The sequence below is a fragment of the Otolemur garnettii genome, unplaced genomic scaffold, assembly GCF_000181295.1.
Source record: "Otolemur garnettii isolate 467f Iridium unplaced genomic scaffold, OtoGar3 scaffold00011, whole genome shotgun sequence".
Classification (NCBI taxonomy): domain Eukaryota; kingdom Metazoa; phylum Chordata; class Mammalia; order Primates; family Galagidae; genus Otolemur; species Otolemur garnettii.
In genome coordinates this window covers 21,795,771-21,810,925 of record NW_003852406.1, presented here as the reverse complement: position 1 = coordinate 21,810,925, position 15,155 = coordinate 21,795,771, and the positions used below count along the sequence as shown (strand labels likewise).

The window sequence follows — 15,155 nt, the reverse complement described above, 5'->3', positions numbered from 1 at the left end:
TTTATCTCGCTCCTCATAGCACAGCACTGACACGGGGCATTTCACTCAGCAGCTCTTTGTCAAAAACATCCCTGGTGGAGCGCACCGGGTGATCTACAGGACTTGTGACGCACTACTGGTCACCCTCCCCTCGCTCCAAGACACACACATTCTCTCCTTCTCCTCACACATGCTACAGAATGAGAAGGCAGTTTTTTAGAACTGCTTCATTTGAACTGAATTCCATGATAGTAAGAACCAAAAAACCACTCAGGGGACTACAAAGTTCTCTAAGTTGAGATTGACCCTAATGCCAATTAAAGATTGAACATATGCCATTTATGGCCTGATTTTCTGGTGAGCATGTGGATAACTAATGAGCTTGCGCTGAGATTCACAGGAAGGGGAAGGAGGTTTTCTGCCACTGCTTCCCCACCTGGGACTGGGTGGGGCGGGGGGAGGAAGCGTGGAAGACTGTGGTCCTCGCACTGCAAGGTGCCCAGCCCCGGGATATCTTCTCAGATGCCCTTGTAGAAGGTGCAGACACTGAAGCCCAGAGGGGGCAGTGACTGGCCTGAGGCCACACAGCAAGCTGGCAGGGCTAAATTCCAGGCCTCCCCATGCCCACATCCTCCTCTCTGCCTGCCTTTCTTAAAGTTACTCAGGGCCAGAGTCACTCCTGAGCGTGAGTCGTCATTCTTCCTCCCCAGTCACCGAGGGCAGAGACAGGGAATGAAAACAGAGTACAGGCCAGGGGAATCCAAAGACTTGAGAAAATGGAGCAAGGACAAGGTCAAAGGGAACCTGAAGGGCGACAGATGGGATGCCGGCTTGTCCGTTGGCTCTGACAATGTGGCTTTTGTCCCTTCCTCCCTTTCTGTCCCAGCACAGCCCCCATGCCCTATCCCCACCACCTATCAGCCTCCACTTCAGGGGCTGTTAACAACCTAGAAGCCCTTCAAGGCTTCCTTCCTAGGAGTTTCCTGAGCAGAGGGCCAGCCATTACAGGACACATGCGCCCCAGCCAGCCCTCCCGGCCCCTCTCTGGCCACTGCCTGCTCCCATCCTTGCACACTCTGGCAGCTCTGATGCTTCTTGCTACTTCCCAGCTGCCCCTGTCAGCATCCACATCCTTGTCCAGGCTGGTCACTCTGCCCCAAAGGCCCTTCCCTCCTCTCCAGTTAGTGTTCTACCCTCCCCCAATAAGTAGTCCTAACACCACTTCTCAGAACCCCCACATGTCCATGAAGGTGGTGTTTTGCATTATCATTATTTGTTACATTCTAAAGGAAATGATGGCCCCATGTTGGGCTTTGGGGGAATCTACAGTCCAGTCTGCCTCTCCTACCACATTGGGCAAGGGCAGCTTCTTACTCCTCCGCCATTCCTAGCTCTTACCCTGGTTCTGGGGACACGGCAGCAGCCACTGTAGGAATGTTTGGGAGGTGAGTAGATGGATGGAATAGCCACACATGTGCTCCATAAAGAAACAGAAACAACCTATTTCCTTGCCAAGGTGAGAAACCCAAACTTGGGCACTCTGAAGATGCCTGGCAAAACTGCCCTGCCAATCAAGTTTGTCCAAACGCGCCAGGCAAGCTGCATCCAAAAGACCCATCCATTGTATCAGAATAATCAGAGAGGACTGGTGGAAGAGAACAATCTACGCTGGTAGCTTACAGGTGACTCATGGAACTTAAAAAAAAAAAGCAAATGTTCCAAGAATTTGCATTCTGACCCCATAGGAAGCAGTCTTAAAACACTAACTCTGGGACTGTTTCTCCCACCCCATAAAACCTCTCTGCCTCTTTAACCCACAGTGCTCACAGCACTCTCCTCTCTTGCATCCTAAATTCCAAAGACCAAAGCCACACAGTCCTGGAATAGTCACCAGATAGTGGCAGTGACTGGTCCAAGGACCAGGTCCAGGTGTCCAGGTCCCTAGACCAGCACCTGCACCCCCACATCCAGGTGCTGTGTCCCTCTGGGGGCTGCTTTAAGCATCAGTATCAGTTTCACCTGAGGCAGAAACTCCCAGAAAGGAGACTTCCACTCCCAAGGAAAGCAACTCTCAGGACAGGTAAATGGCAGGCAAGCTGGGACAAGTATTCCTGATGCTGTTTCAAGATCTATTTTTCCAGTTTAAAAAAAAAAAAAAGGAAACAAAAATCCAGTTTATCAAGTTTGTGAGACTTGCCCACTCTTCTTCAGTTCCACAAGCCCTGAGTATCACCCAAAGGAAGCTGGAGCCAAAATCATTCTGGAAGAGTTACAGGGGCATATCTCTCCCTGTTCCCCAGGAAGCAGAGCACAGGAAGGGCTCCAGCAGTCCTAAGCAGGCACACCCAAACCTAGAATGGCCCAGAGGGGACAGAGAACTCAGGTGGGCCCTGCCTCCCTCAGCACTTTTCAACTGACCTGCACAGAAGGCCCCTGCCCTGCACAGACTGAGTACCTTGGTACTATCTAGACAGGCTGTCACCCTGACACACCATTTGGAGACATCCTAAGCAGTTTAGGGAACTAAAGCTTTGGGGCAGCTTTCACTTTTACAAAGAGCTAAGTAAGCGAACACAGTTATCCCCATAAGGACAGTCCTTGCACTCATGCTCCAACCAATGAGTTTTCTTGAGTGAGAGGGGAAAAAAATAGCAGGAATTAGAGCCACTGGGCTGGACACGACTCAAGCCATGTGGAGGCATGGGACATTTGAATATCATCGACATCCATCACACACACCTAGAGGGAAGCTCACTCACTCACTGTTAGCAGACTGCATTTTTATGGGGTGTCTCCTCTATGCCAGGCTTGTGCTAGATGCCTTGGTCTCTGAGGTGGATATAAGGGCCCCATTTTATAGATGTTATAGATGAGCAAATTGAAGTTCAAGGAGGATAAGTGACTTACCCGGTAGGAAGCCCTGCTACCAAGTTTGGAGGGCCTGGTACGAAATTAACATGCAAAGCTCCCTTGTTCAAAAATTATTAAGGAGTTCAAGACAGCAGAGTATTTAACCCAGTATGAGGCTCTCTGGGTCACAGGGCACCAAGTGACCACATGTCCAAGTCCATCTGGAACTGAGTCTCAGGCTCCCAAGTGTCCATTCCACTGAGCATTCCACTCCCTCAAAGGGCCCATGGAACTGAATGCCAGGCCCACCCTCCCCATCCACCTGGGGCCAGGCCGTTGGTACCTGGAGTAGCAGGAGAGGCCAGTGCTGAGGATGGTGTTCAGCACGGCCAGGGTCACGTAGTAGTCATGGAAGGCTGTGCTCACCAGGGTGTCCGGGAACGTGTATGCAGAGTAGGCGATGGCCGAGCCTGGGGAAGAAAAACCAGCCTTGGGAAAGTAGCCAGGCCTGGTCACCACGGGGATCCTTCCAGCCTACCTCAGCATTTTGGGGCAGTTCTCTTTTCCATGAGCTGAATAACCCAGCCCAGTTATCCCCACAACAGCATTCCTTGCACTCACACATCAACTAGAGTTTTCTTGGGTCAAAGGGTAAAAGGAGCCATGGGTATTAGAGCCAGTGAGCTTGCCTGTCCCCATAACCCACCAGCAGTCCCATCCCTACACCCCTTCCCAGAATGTCCCCTCTCCCCTCTGCCTACACCACTCCTACCCTGAGAATTTACTGTGAGCTCAGCATTGCTCCAAGGGCATTCCACGCCTGGCCTCCTGTGACCCTTCCAAACACCCTCCCACATAAATCTTGCATCTGTTCTTGTTTTGCAGATGAAGAAGAGGCCCGGAGAGGGTGGGTAACTCACCTGGGACCTACAGCCACAGAGTAGCAAAGTCAGGCTTCTAGCCCAGGCGGTTTAGTGACAGCCCACCCCCCCTTTGCTTTTAACCATAGTCTATTACCCTCCATGCGCAGCTCCACTCTCAGAGCCTGCCCAGAGATAAGGCTGCTCCTGGGGACAGATCAGAGCCAAGGGAGAGCCCTTGCTGAGGTGGGGCATGTCATATCGGCAGGCCAGGGGACAGGCCAGTTGAGAGTTTGGGTATTGTATTTTGTTCTAGGTGTTGGAGTTTGTGAGGGGAGGATTACCTAAGGGACCTACTACAGATATATTTGCTGAAGCCTTTATTTTGAAGAACAGGAACGTTTACTATCCTTTCCGAATTCAAGTGTGTTTCACCTAGAGAGAGGGGCCTGGACCTTCAACCTGATCTGCTGAGGTCCCCTCAGAGAGGTGGCCTGAAGATTTGTCAAGCCAGGGCCTGAGGGACCCACATCTAAGGTCACCTGCTATTCCAAAGACATCAGGAACCTTGGGACTCTAGCTCAGAGGTGAAACAGGGCTTGGGCCATGCAGGTTCAACCTCTGCCTTTCATGCTATTTGACAGGTAGATGTAGTGATGCTGCCCACAGGTGCCCCCTCCAATGGGCTGCCCTTAAGCTTTCAGTTGGGTGCTACCCCAGGGGACATACAGGACCTTCTCCCCATGGGACACTGGGGAAGCTCCCATTCGGACCAGGATGCACTCACTCAATGGATACTGACAGAGGCCAAGCTCTATGGGCCAAATAGAAGGGGTGCTGTCCTCAGACTCTGCCCAAAACTGCCACAGGAAGCAAAGCTGATGAAGGCCTTGAGAAGCACATGGGAGTCAGGGTGAGTGGGGCACCAGGCATCAGATCTGAGAACATGGCCTGGGAGGACAGCTGGGATTCTCACAGGTACATGAAGGCAGGGAGGGAGGGCTATCCAGGGACCAGGAGCAGGGACAGCTTTGGGTGCCAGGGTAAGGAGAACAAATGTCCTCTTTCAGGCAACTTTCCTGAGTCCCAGAAGGATTCTGAGTAGGGGATTAGGATGGCCCAAGGGAGGAATGGCTAGAAACCAGGCAGAAAGCTGGAGGACGGCCACACTCAAGTGACTGAGGGCTCTGATGGGGTGGGAGGATGGAGAGCAATGGCAGGGGAGGGGGTGGGAGAGCTGGGAGTCCCAGATGGGACAGCAGGCTCTCACCAAACTGGACCTTCCTTTCCTATTTGCTAAACAATTCCCCATGTCAAGTACCAAGCTACGGCTAGAAAGCCAAATATATAAGACATACCTCCTGTGCTCAGGGAATTAGTCCCAGAGAAGAAACTGCTGAGGAAGCTGAGATCAGAGCCAGGATGAAGGCAGGCCCAGGCCAGCGGTTTGGGGGAGGGTCACAGGGCAGCCTGAAGTTGGCCCCAGTGAGTGTTTATACCATAGTAATTGGCAATTGCTGTAAATCAGAGCTGATGGCCCCAGAGAGCCCAAGGCTAACTATTTAGCAGCACAAATACAGACAAGTTTCTTAACAAAACACTTATCAGGGATCTGGTGGACACCAGCACTCCCCTGACTCCCTTCTGCACACTCATTAAAGCCTTATGGTGACCCCAACTTGCAGAGCAAGGAGGCGAGCATCTCAGTCACAGGGGTGGAAAAGGAAGAGCAGGGTCGCACCACGTACCCAGGCTGAAGAGGTTGACGGCACCATAGTCCAGGAAGTAGCAGATGTGCCGGGCATTCTTAGACATGGAGCTGAAGGTGTGCGCACAGCTGGACACAAGGGGGTATACGCAGCTGGTGCACATGTACACAAGCAGGGGCCATGAGTAGCTGTCATTCTGGATGTCCGTCACGTATAGTACAGTCACAAACCTCCACACAAAGAACCTGGAACACAGCAGGGCCCACTCAGCCTCCGTGATGGGGAGGATACTTATATCTTCACCTGTCTTCTGCCTTCCATTTCCAGGGAGGGCTGACTTCTCTGTGGGCTCACTTTGGGAAAATATTGTGTGCTGTGGAGGTTGGGTGGGGTTCTTTCTTAATTGAGAGGGAATAAGTTGGGAACAGGCAGGTGGGGCGAGGAGAGAGCCTTTGGGTATATCTCGTCAAATCTCCTCCCTCATGTTGTTATGAAATCCCTCTTACAGCATTTTGCCCAAGTGATTCTCCAGCCTCAGCTTGCATGCTGCCAGGGACAGGAGGCTCATCACCTCCCAAGGCAGCTCTGTGTGTTGGAAAGTTCTCCTTCATTGATCTCAAGTCTAGCTCCCTGGCACCTACCTCCATTTGATTGTCCTTAGTTCTTGTAAGGATCATAGAATACAACCCCATCAAATATTTTAAGACAGTCTTTATAACTGACTCCCACCTCCTTGAACTTCACCTTAAATAGCCCCAATTCCTTCAACCATTCCTCTTTGAGATGCAATTTTGGCATTGCCACCATCCTTGTGGTTTGCCTTTGTCCCTCTTGTAGGAAAGCTCTTCAAACAGAAGTTCCCCCAGGTGGAGGCTTGAAAGTCTAGGGGACAAGAGGACTGTTTTCTCCCTTCTCTTCTGCCCTGCTTGTCCACAAGGATTGGAATCACTTTTCAGACCAGCTGACTGTCAGCTGAGCCTAGATGCCCACACAGAGGTACCACACAGTTCTGCCTGATCTCTCCTCCATGTGTGGGGACCTGTCCTGCAGAGCACCTCACTGCCACAAATCGCTCCCAGAGAGCTGGCTCCCTCTCCCACTGGCTTCCCCAGGGGAGGAGGTGCTACCAAGCGCTTCGCAGGGGAACCAAAGGAGGGTAGCTAAATCCTTTTGGCCACACTTGTGGTCTTTCTCCACCTGTCCTGGCAGAAGTAAAGCTTAAGTTATTTGCTATTTCTCAAAATATATCCTTTAGTTGTCCAGAGCACTGGGTGGTCCCCATTTCTTGGAGCATCTTAATGCCGGGTTTTTCACATCCTTCCTGCTGCTCATTGGGATCATCTCTAAGAGCCTGGCATGGTGTGGGGGTTCCACAGGCAGTGGGATGGCTTGGCCAGGGTGGCTCAGCTGTAAAATAGCTAAAAATCATCCCATGCTCAAGGACAACAAGCAAGGACCGACAGGGCAGCACTCTATGTATCAGCACAAATCTCAAAACAGCCTAAATCAACCAGGGTTCATCCGTACAATGAAATATCAGGCAGCTATTCTAAGCCAGGGGGACTTGCAGGTGCTGACAGCATGAGATGTCCAAGGGTGACAGGCCAGGGGAGAGCAGCAGGGGAGGGTTCCTAGCTCCCACCACAAATGCTCCTGTGTCCCCAGAAGGGCTCTGGGAAGATGCACAGGAAACAGGTTGCCCTGGCAGGTCTAGGGATGAGAATGAGGGGTCAGGGAGAACCCTGACTCTGGTCCCTTCTGCAGTGTTATAATTCATCAGCAGGTATACTTTTCACCTATGTAGAACCGGTGAATGACAAGTGGCCCCTTAGCAGGGCTGTGCTGCTACCTATCCAGTATGCAGGCCCAGAGCCGCACGCTTCTTCACAGATCGCCCCACTTTACCCCCAGACCAAGCTCTCCCCCTTTGGGCTGGTTGCTGGAACCAAATGGCCTGTCCCTGCATTTTGGTCTCAAGTCTTATCTCCTGACTTCTGGTCAGACTAGCTGCCCACATGCTGAGAACACAAGATCACACATGCTTGGGCACTGCCTCCACTCTCCACTCAGTGAGCAAGCTACGCAGGGTATGAAGTTTGCCTTTCTGTCCCTGCCTCTCTCAGCAAGCCCTTCTTAGCCTCCTGGGCAACTCCCCTTTTGTGGACTCTATTCCCAGAGCCTACTGTTAGCTGGCTCCCTCAAAGGATCATGACCCAGTACTGCCCAGCTGCTGTGGTTCCCAGAATGATTGCAGAGCACCCACAGATCTGTGGTCAATGCCTCTACCAACATTTTCTCCCTGAATCCTAATAGCGATTCTTGGAGAGATGCAAACCATCACGCTTGCTTTGCAGGTGGAAAAGTGCAAGCCTCAGAGAGGTTAAGTGACTTGCTCAAGCTAGTGACATTTTAACTAGGGTCCTGGGAGACCCAGAAAGCCTCTAAAACTGAAGGAGGTGAAGATGCTGTCAAATCAGGCATGGGAGCAGAGAAGGACTGGGGAGCTGTCAGGCGCCCCTTGAGCCCTGCCACAATCCATGCCATAAATCTCCTCTCAGTGGCAGACCCAAACTTCTCCCCCTTCTCACACACTCAACTTCATACTCATGCACCCGTAGGAATCTCCAAATCCCAGCACAGAATCTCAGCCCTTCCAATTCTTGCTATGTTTGAAAGAAGGCCTGGTCCGCAGGGCTCCTGAATGAGACAGGCCAGTCAAGGGGGTCAGACATACCAGAAGGGCAACAAGTGAGTCCAGATGTTGAGGGTCTCATTGGTCATTTGGAAAAGGCTGAGGATACAGGCAGTGGCAGAACTCTGTGGATGTCGGTAGCCAAAGAGGATGCCCTGCTCATGGAACACCTGCAGAGAGAAGAAAAAGGCACCACGAAGGTGGCACGAAGGTCTCAGGAGGAACATCTCTGGCGGGCACGAGTTTCTCCCAGGCTGTGCACTGTGAACCTGGGTCACTTGACCACAAGCCTTTGACCTGTCCAGCTGCTCCTCTCACTCCCCTTCCCCTCTCATAGCTTCTAAAATCCCATGTCTCCCAAGAGGCCTCCAGTCATTGGGGCCTCCAGAAAATTCAGGGCCAGCGTCCCTTTGAGAATCCAACTTGTCGTTTCAATCCCTCTCTCAGCAAGCCCCTCTTAGCCTCCCTGACATAGACTTACTCCTGGCATGAATACTGCCTAAGAATCTGTTTTCACATCCACTGCCTGGGGCCTACAGCCCAGTTTTTAGATGCCTTCGTGGTTAGCTGACATATATGCTGTCTGTCTGAGCCAACATGCCCCAGATGTCAGGGGCTGGTGGGCAGATCTCTGCAGAAGATGTCCCCAGTGCCAGGATATATTTACCAAAGCGCTTCACAAAGGGCTTTTGATGATGAGGACTATGATGCTAATACCTGGGCTGTGAGAAGAGGAGGTGGCCAGCCACAGTGGGCCCCACACAACCCTTCTGCCCCATGCAGCCCACTTGGGGACATTCCCAATAGGAAACTTGTACTGGTCAGGTGAAATACGGGGTACCAAGCTGCCAGGTCTCTCTCGTATATTTTTGAATGGAGAGCCTCTGCTAAACTAAGAAGTTGGGGTCAGGCATGAGGGCTCACGCCTCTGCATTTTGGGAGGATTACTAAAGGCCATGAGTTCAAGACCAGTCTGGGCAACAATGGGAGATTCTGTCTCCACAAAAAATTTTAAAATTAGTCAGGTGTGGTAGCATGCACCTGTGGTCCCAACTACTCGGGAGGCTGAGGCAGAAGGATCACTTGAGCCCAGGAGTTTGAGTGTCCTATGAGCTCTGATGATGACACTGCACTTTAGCCTGCATGACAGAGAAAGACCCTATCTCTAAAAACATAGGTGGTGCCTGTGGCTCAAAGGAGTAGGCGCCAGCCCCATATGCCAGAGGTGGCCGGTTCAAACCCAGCCTGCGGCCAAAATAATAAATAAATAAAAACATAAACAAAAATATACAATACATAATACAACTTGTGCTATCTCTCAAGTTCCGAGTCCAGCAAGCCCCATGGACTAATGGAAAAGGTGAGGGGCTACCAGAGTAAAGAGTGAAATTGGGGTTCAAGGGTGCCCCGAGCAGACCATAGCTCTTAGGCTGCTGTGTCCTCACCTATAACATAAGTGGGTTTGGTGGCCCAGACAGTCAGCACCTACCCTTCCAGCAGTGGTTCCAAGTTTTATAGCAGTGGTTTTCAACCTGTGGGTCACGACCCACAGGAACTGTATTAAAGAGCCGTGGCATTAGGAAGGTCGAGAACTACTGTTTTAGAGAACTCTTAGTTCAATTCTGGGTTAAAATGGTAGACTAGGAGGAGGGGAAATAATGGAGTTAGTTCATGGTCCAGTGAAGAAATACTATTTGAATTACGTTTGGGTCTTAGGTAATTAAAACGATTTGTTCCAGTTTTTGATTCACCATTCAATTCCGCTGATGTGCTGGTTTATGGTGGGTGGATTCCTACAATGGGCAGCAGGAATCTTCACTCGCAGATTGCCACCCCACCAGGGCTGATGACAAGGAGGCAAATGGTCCAGCCCTGTGATCCAGGGCTGTCAGCACGTGCTTGACTGGCTCTCAGGAGGCCTCCAGCAGGAAGTACAGATCCTAGGAGCTCCTTCCTGGGCCTGTCATTCTACTTTTCAAGTTTCTTTCTTCCTCTTTTTCTTTCTTTTCTTTTCTCTCTCCTGCCTCCCTGCCATCCTCCCTCCCTTTCTCTTTCTTTATTTCTTTTTTTTGAGACTGGGCTAGAGTGCCAGGGCATCAGCCTAGCTCACAGCAACCTCAAAGTTCTGGGCGTAAGTGATCCTCCTGCTTCAGCCTCCTAAGTACCTGGAAGTACAGGTCCCCACAACACCCAGGTAATTTTTCTATTTTAGTGAAGACAGAGTCTCGCTTTGCTCAGGCTGGTCTCCAACTCTTGACCTCAACTCATCCTTCTGCCTTGGCCTCTCAGAGTGTTAGGATTATAGACATGAGCCACTATACCCAGCCTCTTTCTTCCTTTTTAATTTCTTTATTTTATTAATTAAAACACTGGCCACTCAATATAATGCAGACTCCAGGAAGGAGCATTACTTACTATTATTTATTCCCTCATATGAATTATGATAGCAGATCCTGTGAAGCAGAAGACCTAAGGGCCAGGGGCCAGTGAGGAGACACCGTGGAGCACTGTGCATGTGGGTGGCCTACAGGGAGGGCACAGCAGGGCTGCAGGAGCACCCACGTACAGTGACAGCGGCTGTGGACCCAGAGGAACGAGCCACCCACATTTCCCAGGATGATTCAGGGTGTGACTACTTTGGATCCCAGCACTCTGGCAGGCAATACAGAGTGGGGACATACAGAGTGAAAAGCCAAAGGGGAACAGAGGAGTTAGGAAACCATAAACTGGACAACTTGACCACAATTAGGAAGCTAGCCCCAGACTGGAGAGGAAGGATATGTTGCTACCAAAGCCATGGCTCAGATTGAAAACATTCCTCCATCTGACCTGTTGTTCTGCCCCTAGCCATGGATGGGAAGCCAAACCCTAGCCATGCAAGAAGGGCAGGATTTAAATTAATCCCCACAAAACCATGACAGATGGATAACAGGTAAATAAAACAAAGAGAGTCCCTTTGTCCCAGGACAGTGACATTCCAGCTTGTCATAAGAAGACTGATCTGCCCTTGCCCTCCCATCCAGAACCCCTGATTGTTGGCCTGCACTGCTAGCTCTTAGGTGCGCTTGTGCTCCAGTATCCTCTGAGCCAGGAGGTAAGTTCTCTCCATCTCCCACTCCAGCCTTGGCAAAGCGCTTTGCATAGAGTACATCTTCACAGAATGCGTGCCACATACATTGACGTGCCAAACTAAACATTTGAAAACAATTTTGTGTTCCAAACTCAGTTTGACCCCAAAGGCAAATAACAATCATTGCCTCCACACGTTCCTAAGCATCCCCAAGTAAGCTGGTGCCTGCTTATTTGCGCAGCGGAATTGATGTGTAGGATTCCACCTTGCATCCCTGGTTGCAGGCTGAGCAATTTAGAGTAAAATGAAATCAAATTGTGTGCAGCCTATTATTTCGAAGTGAGAGCCCCTGGCACTCAGGGTGGAAGGGCACATCAGCGAGTTTTCCCTTTTAGTGCCTGGCACCAGTTCAGCATCCAGGAAGGCTCCCATACACGGCCAAGGCCCGTGTCCCTGTTAGCTGATCCCTAAACTTCCACCATGACAGTTTCAAATCTTTGGTGTTTCTAGCTATTAAGCTAAAAATCACCTGGGGACAATAATCAGGCATTTTTGGCTGGCAGTAAATAAAAGCAGATTTTTTTTCTTTTGGAGACAGAGTCTCACTCAGGCTAGAGTACCATGGCCTCGGCTTACCTTACAGCAACCTCAAACTCTTGGGCTCAAACAATTTTCCTGCCTCAGCTTCCTGAGTAGCTGAGACTATAAGCTCCTGCCACAATCTCCAGCTAATTTTTCTATTTTTAGTAGAGACGGGGTCTCACTCTTGCTAAGACTTGTCTTGATATGCCTGAGCTCAAGCAATCCTCCTGCCTTGGCCTCCCAGAGTGCTAGGATTGCAGGTGTGAGCCACTGCACCCTGCCAAGAGCAAATTTCGATATCCAGGAAAGAGAAAAGTCAGAGCGGGACGGGGAGGCCACAGGCACTGTTGACATGTACTCAGCATTTCCTGCCTAAGTACCTGAATCCTCTCAACCACCGTGCTGTGGAAGAGCTTGTAAGGAAACTGAGGCCTGGGGAGGTTAGGGCATTTGTCTAAGTTCCCAGAAATAATGGAAGCAAAGCTAAAACTACAAATCTCAGACTCCAGTCCTGGTCTCTGGGGTGCTGTCACTCATTGCTTCACTGAGGGGGGCTCTGTTAGGAGATGAAACACTCATCCTTAGGCCTGTGGTGTGACTTTAGACCTTCACATATTTCTCTGAACCTCAGTTTCTTCATCATTAAAATGCTATTATGGACTGAATTGGGTCCCTCTTAAAATGTATGTACTGAAGTCCTAACCCTCAGTACCTCAGAATGTAGCTGTGCTTGGAGATAAGGTCTTTCAGGAAGTAAGTGAATAAATTAAAACGAGACCGGCAGAGTAAGTCCTAATCCCGTCTGGCTGGTGTCCCTCAGAAGAATAGGAAATGTAGGGCGGTGCCTGTGGCTCAGTGGGTAGGGTGTCAGCCTCATATACCGAGGGTGGTGGGTTCAAACCTGGCTCCAGCCAAACTGCAACAAAAAAATAGCTGGGCATTCTGGTGGGCACCTGTAGTCCCAGCTACTCAGGAAGCTGAGGCAAGAGAATCACGTAAGCTCAGGAGCTGAAGGTTGCTGTGAGCTCTGTGATACCACGGCAGTCTACCAAGGGTGATAAAGTGACACTGTCTCAAAAAAAAAAAAAAAAAAAAAAAGAATAGGAAATGTAAACTCACATGGAGACACCAGGGATATGCCTAGAGAAAGAGGACCCTGTGAAGAGGTAGCAAGAGGGTGGCCACCTGCCAGCCAAGGAGAGAGGGCTCGGGGGGAGCCATCCCTGCTCACACCTTGATCTTGGACTTCCAGCCTTCAGAGCTATCACCAAACCACTTTCTGTTGTTTAAGCCCCACAGTGGGTAGGATTTTGTTACTTGCAGCTCTAGCAAACTGAAGCAAGTGTGTTGGGAGGACAAAGTCTGTAAGCCAGCACCTCTCAAACTTTCTTTTGTAGTCGCCTACAGGTCACCGGGGGATACTGCAGAGTGTGGCTGGGGTGAGAGTCTGCATTTCTGACCAGCTTCCAGGGCACACTGATGCTGCAGCTGCCTCTGGTGTAAAAGCCCAGTCTCCTGCCTCAGCAGAGGGCTGCCACCTCCCTGCCCAGAATCCAGTTCACCACGAAGAAGGCAGTAGGGACAAGATGAACACACAGCCAGGGCAAGGAAGAGTGAGAGAATGGAGGGGAGGGCAATTTGGTGAGGTGTTTGCTGGCAGAGGGCAGAGGGAGCATGGGGAGAGAAAAGGAGGAAGCTATGAATTACTGCATCAATTATAACCTGTCATTTACTGAGTTCCTGCCGTGTGCCTGAGTAAGCCGTTTTCTCTCTCAGGAACATGCTTAGTCCCAGCAGGAAAAAATACTTAGGCTCTCAATTAAAAGAACATAAAACATCACTTGCACACCACACATATGCAATTAGTAGACTAGAACTTTATTTATTTAATTAATTTATTTATGTATTTAACAGAGGCAGGATCTTGCTCTTGCTCAGGTTGGTCTCAGCCAGAGCACCCAGTCTAGCTAGAGCTTCAAATAGGTTGAATTAATAGTTACCCACTGTTGGTACTAAACAATTACAGGGAAATGTCAATTTTCAATGTTGGTATAATGTTCTTTTTTTCTTTTTTTTTTTCCTGAGACAGAGCCTCAAGCTGTCGCCCTGGGTAGCGTGCCATGGCGTCACAGCTCACAGCAAACTCCAACTCCTGGATTCAAGCGATTCTCCTGCCTCTACCTCCCAAGTAGCTGGGACCAGGTGCTCACCACAATACCCAGCTATTTTTTTTTTGGTTGCAGCCATCATTGTTTGGCAGGCCCGGGCTGGATTCAAAGCTCAGGTGTATTTTGCTGGTGCCTTAGCCGCTTGAGCCATAGGCGCTGAGCCGGTATAATGTTCTTAAGAAAATAATGTGTCCACTATTCAGTCAAGCATAAGAATGCTTTTCTGCGGGGCATGATGGCACACACTTATAATGCTAGCACTTTGGGAAGTTGAGGTGGGAGGTTCGAAAACAGCCTGACCAACAGAGTAAGACACAGTCTCTACAAAAAATACAAAAATTAGCTAGACATGGTAGTGCTTGCCTATAGTTGCAGCTACTCAGGAGGCTGAGGCAGGAAGATTGCTTGAGCCCAGGGGTTTGAGGCTACTGTGGGCTATCATGATGACACTGTACTCTAATCCGAGTGACAGAATGAGACCTTGTCTCAAAACAAAAACAAACAAAAAAAGAATTTTTTCCTATGTGCAGTACACAATGATACATTCCTCTTAGCTTATAAGACATATAAGACATATGACATATATCTTATATATCTTAGACATATAAGATAGAGAAAAGTAATGAGATAAATTCTACCAGGGATGGAAGATCCAAAGGATATCAGTAATTTAATGAATAATAAAGTAGAAAAATGATATATAAAATGTTCTTGGAAAGTAAGCATCACAGTTCAGGTAGTGTGTACCAGAGAGAAAAGTCTCATTCTGTGCCGTACTATAGAGATTGCTGACCTCTAGAAGAGGAAAGTGAGGAAGCTGAAATAATGGAGCATTCCATTGGTTTTACATTTGTTGTAAAAATGCAGTCTGTGAGTTAGGACTTGGAAAAACTATTTTCAGTTTTATGCATTGATTTAAAAAGCTGCCACAGGCAAGCTTGTGATAATAGAATAACATGGTTGATAAGTCTGTGGTAGGCAGAATGGCTCCCCAAAAGAGTTCAGGTCATGGCCAGAACCTGTGAACACGTGGTCGGTTTACACAGCAAAGGGGCATTAACCCTTTCCAATCTAATTTTTCTTTCTCTTTCTTTCTTTCTTTTTTTTTTGCAGTTTTTGGCCAGGGTGGGGCTTGAACCCATCACCTCCAGCCTATGGGGCTGACGCCCTACTCCTTTGAGCCACAGCGCTGCCCCTCCAATCTAATTTTTCTTTTTTTTTTTTTTTTTTTTTGAGACAGAGCCT

The 15,155-nt window shown here is 49.5% G+C and overlaps 1 protein-coding gene across 1 annotated transcript in view; it reads right to left on the bottom strand.

The window, feature by feature from the left end:
* Positions 1–15,155, bottom strand: part of PAQR5 (progestin and adipoQ receptor family member 5) — a 36,041-nt gene that overhangs the window by 9,088 nt on the left and 11,798 nt on the right. The window contains exons 2-4 of the mRNA XM_012801872.2: positions 8,133–8,260; positions 5,438–5,643; positions 3,173–3,299 (exon numbers count right to left, since the gene is read on the bottom strand). Coding sequence (XP_012657326.2) covers positions 3,173–3,299; positions 5,438–5,643; positions 8,133–8,260 — 461 coding nt within the window. The remainder of the gene's footprint in view (positions 1–3,172; positions 3,300–5,437; positions 5,644–8,132; positions 8,261–15,155) is intronic.